General features: G+C 52.6%; 1 protein-coding gene across 2 annotated transcripts in view; it reads right to left on the bottom strand.

Annotated features, from left to right (window-relative positions):
• DPH7 (diphthamide biosynthesis 7) overlaps positions 1–7,966 on the bottom strand; it is an 18,225-nt gene that overhangs the window by 7,964 nt on the left and 2,295 nt on the right. For both annotated transcript variants that reach the window (XM_017893209.1, XM_017893210.1), the window contains exons 3-5: positions 7,022–7,109; positions 5,721–5,815; positions 5,175–5,347 (exon numbers count right to left, since the gene is read on the bottom strand). In XM_017893209.1, coding sequence (XP_017748698.1) covers positions 5,175–5,347; positions 5,721–5,815; positions 7,022–7,109 — 356 coding nt within the window. The remainder of the gene's footprint in view (positions 1–5,174; positions 5,348–5,720; positions 5,816–7,021; positions 7,110–7,966) is intronic.

Below are 7,966 nucleotides of genomic sequence, written 5' to 3'. Positions count from 1 at the left end.
GGGGGGGGGGGGGTCTTAGGTTGCCACCTCAACAGGAGGTCCCAGAAACAACCCCCAGGAATGTCATTGCTGTGCCTTGACTCTCTACAGACTGCAAGCAGCAGGGGAAAGACAGACAGTCTCTGCCTGCAGGAACAGAAGGGAGGAAATGGAAACTGAAGGGGCCCTGAAAGCCATCAGGTGCTGGCGACCATTGTTCACAGGGGACCATTGTTCACAGGGGCTGTTACCAGGCCCCAGGGGCTAAACTGCCTCTGCTAAGAGCTCCAGTGGTTAAAGCCCTGGCTTCTAAGAACAAGAGTTGTAAGATCAGAGCCCTGAACAGAAACTGCACACAGGAGGCAGCAAGCACGAGGACTCCACACTGTGCACCTGATAGAAAGGTGTCCTCAGTCATCTTAAAGCACTTGTTTAGGGGAAATAAAAGGATGGGAGAACAGAGGAGTTGGTGCACTGAACCACAACCAATCTTCGAAGAAAAGCAACACAGACATGGGGTGAATGGTGGCACCTGAAGGAAGGGAAACTCAGGAGCAGGGCCCACAGGGAGAGTGAAGAAGAGCAGAAGGAAAACGTCTAGGCCTGACCACGTCACCCACCCCACATCATCCAGCTCCCACTATCCACCCACCTTCCATCCATCACACTATCTACCCACCCCAACCCCATCCAAAATCTACCATCCATCCCCACATCATCCAGCTCCCACTATCCACCCACCTTCCATCCATCACACCATCTACCCACCCCCAACCCCATCCAAAAATCCACCATCCATCCACCCATGCACCCACCCACTCACTCATCCACCCACCATCCATCCATCCATCCATCCATCCACCCACCTTCCATCCATCACACCATCTACCCACCCCCAACCCCATCCAAAAATCCACCATCCATCCACCCATGCACCCACCCACTCACTCATCCACCCACCATCCATCCATCCATCCACCCAGCTGCCCTCCCATTCCATTCAGCCACCCACCATCCATCCAACAATCCACCATCCATCCACCATCCACCACCCACCATCCAAAAATGCATCCATCCACCCACTGTCCATCCATCCAGCTGGCCAGCCAGTCACTCACCCACCATCCATCCACCCAACAATCCACCATCCACCCACCCACCACCCACCATCCAAAAGTCCATCCATCCAGCCGGCCAGCCAGCCACTCTTCCATCGTCCATCCATCCATCCATCCATCCATCCATCCAACCATCCATCTATCCATCCATCCATCCTCCCACCCACCCACCACCCATCAAATAGGTACTTGCTGAACACACACTATGGACCCTCATAATAGACACTAGGGATACACGGTGAACATGAACATGACCTACAGTTAAATGAAGCAGCGGAATCAGCTGACCTAGGCATAAAGCCTGCAGATGAGCCTCAAGTATGAGCTGCCATTCTGTGGCAAATTTGTACAGAGCAGGCAAGGGCTTCTTTATACATGAGTCTCTCCACTCTCTCATGCCCCACACATCCACTCCATCAGGAAATCTGACTGGACCTGCCTTCACTTCTATCCAGAACCCAACCACTGGTCCTCACCTCCACTACTCCAAACCTGCTCTGGCCTGACTCATCACCTGCCCAGTGGCAAGTCTCCAGGCTGTGCCCCTCCCTCTTGTCGTCTAGACCGTGGTAAATTTTAAAATGCAAGTCAGAATCGGTCATTCCTCTGCTCAACATCCTGCAACAGCTCCCATTTCATTCTGAGTAGGAAACAAAGTCCTTGCTGGAGCCTGCCGGGCCCTGTGCCCTGGCCCATTTACCTCTGATTTCACCCTCTTCTATTCCGCCACTCCCTCAGGTCATCCTAACCGTGCTGGCTACTGGCTACTCTTCTGCCATAGCGGGGCCACTCCTGCCTTAGGGCCACTGTCCACACTGACCATGCTCTCCAACAGGATAATCTGCACCTGCTCCCAGCACCCTTCTACCTTCTTTCCAAAGCACTCATTGCCCCTGACGTGCCGCGCAGTCTCCTTCCCTGTAACAAACTCTGCTTTGTGTTTATTGTCCGTCTCCCCGCCACAGAATGTCAGCTGAGTAAAAGCAGGGACTTTTATGTGAAAATCAGCCAGGTGTAGCAACTCACACCTGTAGTCCCAGCTACCCAGAAGGCTGAGGCAGGAGGATCGCTTGACCCTGGGAGGTTAAGGCTGCAGTGACTTGTGATCACACCACTGCACTCCAGCCTGGATGATACAGCAAGACGTGAGCCACCCACCCCATCCCCAAAATATATTTATATAAATCTTTTTTTTTTTTTTTTTGAGATGCAGTCTCCCTCCGTCGCCAGGCTGGAGTGCAGTGGCACGATCTTGGCTCACTGCAACCTATGCCTCCTGGGTTCAAGCAATTCCACTGCCTCAGCCTCCCGAGGAGCTGGGACGACAGGCACCCGCCACCATGCCAGGCTCATTTTTTGTATTTCAGTAGAGACGGGGTTTCACCACGTTGGCTAGGCTGGTCTGGAACCCCTGACCTCGTGATCCGCCCACCCTGGCCTCCCAAAGTGCTGGGATTACAGGTGTGAGCCACCGTGCAAGGACTATATAAATAATTTAAGAAGGCCAAGCACAGTGGCTCATGCCTATAATCCCAACACTGGGAGGCCAAGGCAGGTAGATCGCTTGAGCCCAGGCATTCGAGACCAGCCTGGGCAACATCGCAAAACCCTGTCTCTGTAAAAAAATTTAATTAGTGGGGCATGGTGGTGTGCGCCTATAGCTGCAGCTACTAGGGAGGCTGAGGTGCAGGGGGATCGATTGAGCCCAGGAGGTTGAGGTTGGAGTGAGCTGAGATTGCACCACTGTACTCCAGCCTGGGTGACAGAGTGAGACCCTGTCTCATAAAAATAAAAATAGGCTGGGCGCAGTGGCTCATGCACGTAATCCCAGCATTTGGGAGGCCAAAGTGGGTGAATCACCTGAGGTCAGGAGTTCAAGACCAGCCTGGCCAACATGGTGAAACCCCATCTCTACTAAAAACACAAAAATTAGCTGGGCGTGGTGGCAGGTGGCTATAATCCCTACTCAGGAGGTTGAGGCAGGAGAGTCACTTGAACCCAGGAGGCGGAGGTTGCAGTGAGCCAAGGTTGCACCACTGCACTCCAGCCTGGGCAACAAGAGCAAAACTCTATCTCAAAATAAATAAATAAATAAAAATAATAAAACTTTAAAAAGAAAGCAGGACTTTTGTCTGTTGAGTTTGCTAAAATATTCTAATCACCTAGAATAGGGCTCAGCACATAGTATTTGTTGAATGAATCAGTCCAGAATTATTCAATAATTGCCCTATGGCACCTTTGTTCCGAATTAGCTCAAGGTAGAAGAACCAATCCAGGCCGGGCGCGGTGGCTCAAGCCTGTAATCCTAGCACTTTGGGAGGCCGAGACGGGTGGATCACAAGGTCAGGAGATCGAGACCATCCTGGCGAACACGGTGAAACCCCATCTCTATTAAAAAATACAAAAAACTAGCTGGGCGAGGGTGGCGAGCGCCTGTAGTCCCAGCTACTCGGGAGGCTGAGGCAGGAGAATGGCGTAAAACCCGGGAGGCGGAGCTTGCAGTGAGCTGAGATCCGGCCACTGTACTCCAGCCTGGGCGACAGAGCGAGACTCCGTCTCAAAAAAAAAAAAAAAAAAAGAATCAATCCAAGGAGAGACCTCAAGAAATGAGATCTTCGTGGCTCTCACAGTTCACGGCTGCGACAGCAAGCAACACAACGAAGAACCGCGCCTTACACACATGCTCGCCACTCGGATGAGCAGAGGCGGCATGAGACAGCTGCGGTCAGGCCTGCCTGGGCTGGAAGGACGGCTGCTCTGCGTCAGTCTTCTAAGGACATGATTTTAAGCTGAGTATGTCAGAAAAGCAGAATTCACCCATGAAGGAAACATCCCGTGGCGAAACCCTGGGACTGAGGGAACGTGGACTATTTCAGGAAAAGGTGACTGAGAGCAGAGGAGCCAAAACAAGGCCGGAGAAGCAGGCGTGGACCAGATTCCACAGGCCTTGGGCAATCGCATCACTATTTTGAATTTTATCCTAAATGAAATAGGAACTGTGAGGGGTTCTAATGATGAGTGAGATGTGATAAAGTGTGTGCGTTTTTAAAACACTTGCTTTGGCTACTGTGTGGAGACTGGAACAATCAGGAATGAAGGCAGGGCCATCACTTGCGGCTCTGCTGTGACAAACTAGAGGAGACAGAGGCCTGGATGGGTATCAGCAGGGAAGAGTCAGATCTTCGGCTCTTTGCAAATTCAGCAGCTCCTCTTCCGTCTTCTCTCAGAGACCAGCCCCTCCCACCTGTCCTGAGTTATCTCCACCTGGGAAAGAGAAGCCAAAGCTACCTCCTTCCTGGAAACACCAGTTAATTTTCCACTCTCACATCAGCTGCCCCAAATGCAAACCATTCACAAGACCTGGGAAGGAATCTTATTTCTCTCATGCTTCCTTTTTTTTCTGGAAGATAAACTAAATCCAAAAAGGGCACAGACAAACCTGAAATCCAACATGGTGATGTCATTATTGTATCCACAGAAACTGGACTTCCAGTAAAAGCACAGAGGATCTGACACGGAGCATATCAGGGAGGCAGGATGGCTCTGCCCACAGGGGCCTGCTCCTCCAACACCCTGGTCAGCACCACCCAAGACCCTGCACTGCCTGAGGCAGGCTACATTTTGCTCTCTAAAGAATAGCTAAGTGGGCCAGGCACGGTGGCTCACGCCTGTAATCCCAACACTTTGGGAGGCCCAGGAGGGAGGATCACGAGGTCAGGAGATCGACACCATCCTGACCAACATGGTGAAACCCTGTCTCTACTAAAAACTCAAAAATTAGCCGGGCATGGTGATGGGCGCCTGTAATCCCAGCTACTTGGGAGGCTGAGGCAGAAGAATTGCTTGAACCTGGGAGGTGGAGGTTGCAGTGAGCCAACATCGTGCCACTGCACTCCAGTCTGGCGACAGAGCAAGACTCAGTCACAAAAAAAAAAAAAAAAAAAGTACACTTTCCATAAAAGGTCTTCAAGATCCCAAGACAACTGGAATCACAGTTGCAGCACAGGCCTCCCCCTCTCCCTCTGCCCCTCCCTCAGGAAGCCTTTCGTCAGAGGTGACCAGTGGAGGCATACTGACCTGAATACACAATTTCTGTATGCCAGTAATCGAAAGCAGCAATCCAGGCCTCGAATTGATGTGCCTGCCATGAGGCCACTTTCTGCAGCCTGGGCCCCGTCTCATTGACCATCAGGAGGTGGAGCTGCCCTGTGGAGTCACTGCTGATGATCTTCAAGGGCTGGTCCCTGGCCCTAGACACAGGGGGAACCCATGGAGAAGCCCGGCCGAATGTTATTCGTCAGCCTCTTCTGGTTCCCAAACAAGTCCTGAGAGAGGGTCTCCACAGCCCTGGGATGTGGACACGCCCCTTAAGAGACTGGCTGGCAAAGATCACAACCACTGCTAAGCTTGTCAAAGACACCAGTGTCGGCTTCTCTAGGTAAAACACTATTGCTACGTATCTAAAATTGGGGACTTTTTTTTGAGAATAGGACCAGCAGTGATGGTGTCAGGGCTGAGGAGCACGGTGGCAGCTGGCCAAAGGTGGCTGGAGCACTGTAGCCTGAAAAATGGAAGTGGTCCTCAGAGAAAGACTCGGGGCTCCTGGCCAAGCCTGGCCCTTACCTTCCAGTGTTCCCAGTGGACCAATCTAGGGACAAAGCCAGACACTGCTCCTCCAGGGCAAGGCCGGACAATGGCTCCAGCACGTGGCTCTTCTCCTGGAGAAGAAGAAACTCCATCAAAGGGAAGTAGCCCCCCCAGAGCCCCCAAAAGACTTTTCCTCTCCTGCTGGGAAGTCGCTGTTCCCTCATTTACACCCTACACGGATGAAGTCCATCAGTCACGGAGTCACACTTGCACCTAACACTGAACCCCCTGCCAGGGGCCCCGAGAAGACCTGGGGACACTGGAGCTCACACTCCTCACACTTGCAGGAGGACTTTCCCACAGGCTTGACCTTGGGGCACGGTCTCCCTCCCTTTCACACCCCCTTGCCGTCCTTGTACTCCTAGATGCTGCCGAGACGCCTGTGCAGGCTCCAGACCACAGTGGCACACGCGCGTTCCCACCCCAGGCCTCCTGAGACAGAGACGATGGGGAAACTCCTCTGGTTTCTACTTCAGAAGCCGCCGGCAGCCATGAGAACGTGGTTGCTCTTTACGCAGATCTATATAAATTTTATTTCCTAAACAGCCTAGTCAGTGCTTAACTCCATCCCTGGCTCCCAGCAGGCTGTTGCACCAAAACCCTTTCCTGGGTTCATGAGCTCCTCCCTTGGGCCCACAGCTTTCCTGTGCTGCTCTTTCCCTCCTTTCTAAGACAGGGCAACTGCTCTGAGCTGCCTTAAGCAAGGCCCTTCCTACACAGGCCCTCGGTTGGCCCAGCCCCACCTGCAGTATCTGCATCGGAGGGAGGGCATAGTCTCAGGCTGTTTACGTCACTCCACTACGGGACATCCCCGTTCCCTCCCCCACAGCTAACAGACGAAGTCACTGTGCTAACGCATGGCTCTGGAGCACTGTGAGAAACCCGGAGAAATTCACCCAGGACTCACATGCTTTTCCAGTCATCAGTGAGAAATGCCATCTTCACACAGGATGCTCACTGCTACTCTGGGCCCCAGCATCAACCTACGAACGCTTGCCCAGGCTCTCCTTAGAGAACTGTCAGACCCACTGGCAGGTCAATGAACACCCTGTCACTTCAGCCCTTCTGCTGGTGACACACGAGGTGACTTCCTCTTGGAGGTGGATGTAGAATGCAATACAACTTAAAAACAGACTCCACGTTATCTTAGAATGTTTATGTATTGTTCACCATTGAAGAGAGATCGTTCTAGAAAAATGTCTGTATCAGCACAGCCTCCTCCCTAACCCTCTCTATTCAGGTCCCTTCTCCCCACGGAACAAGTGCAAGTCACTGACCTCAGATTCCACCAGGCGGAGCAGTTGTATGGATCCACTGGCATCTGCCAAGCCCAAGAGGGCATGTCCAGCCACCGGGATGTGGCACCTGAGGAGAGGGCCCACCGTAAGCACACCAATGTGCCCAAGGCACAGGAGAGCACCGTGCATCCCTGTAATCACAGTCACGCTTCGCTTAACAGCGGGGCTGCAGTCCATGTAAACCCAGCTGGGACAGCCTACTACACACCTTGACGATACGGTACGGCCCACTGTCCTATGCCACAAACCCTACAGCATGTTACTGCAGGCAAGTGTAACACAGTAAGTGGTTGTGTATCTAAACATAGAAAAGATACGGTAAGAATACAATATAAAAGATAAAAAACAGGTGGCCAGGCATGGTGGCTCATGCTTGTAACCCCAACACTTTGGGAGGCTAAGGCAGGAGGATCACTTGAGGCAAGGAGTTCGAAACCAGCCTGAGCAACACATCAAGACCTTGCTTCTACAAACAAACAAACAAAAATGAGGTGTGGTAAGGCCCGGCGCGGTGGCTCACGCCTGTAATCCCAGCACTTTGGGAGGCCGAGGCGGGTGGATCAAGAGGTCAGGAGACCGAGACCATCCTGGCTAACACCGTGAAACCCTGTCTCTACTAAGAATACAAAAATTAGCCAGGCGTGGTGGCGGGCGCCTGTAGTCCCAGCTACTCAGGAGGCTGAGGCGGGAGAATGGTGTGAACCCGGGAGGCGGAGCTTGCAGTGAGCCGAGATCACGCCACTGGGCGAGAGAGGGAAAAAAAAAAAAAAAAAAAGAGACGTGGTGGCACGTACCTGAAGTCTCAGCTACTGGAGAGGCTGAGATGGAGAACTGCTTGAGCCCAGGAGTTCAAGGCTGCAGTGAGTTATGATCGTGCCACTGCACTCCAGCCTGGGCAACAGAACAAGACCCGGTCTCAAAAAA

The sequence above is a fragment of the Rhinopithecus bieti genome, unplaced genomic scaffold (assembly GCF_001698545.2).
Source record: "Rhinopithecus bieti isolate Rb0 unplaced genomic scaffold, ASM169854v2 scaffold_23276, whole genome shotgun sequence".
In the NCBI taxonomy this organism is placed as follows: domain Eukaryota; kingdom Metazoa; phylum Chordata; class Mammalia; order Primates; family Cercopithecidae; genus Rhinopithecus; species Rhinopithecus bieti.
Note: the sequence above shows the minus strand (reverse complement) of the source record. Positions and strands in the feature narration are given on the sequence as shown.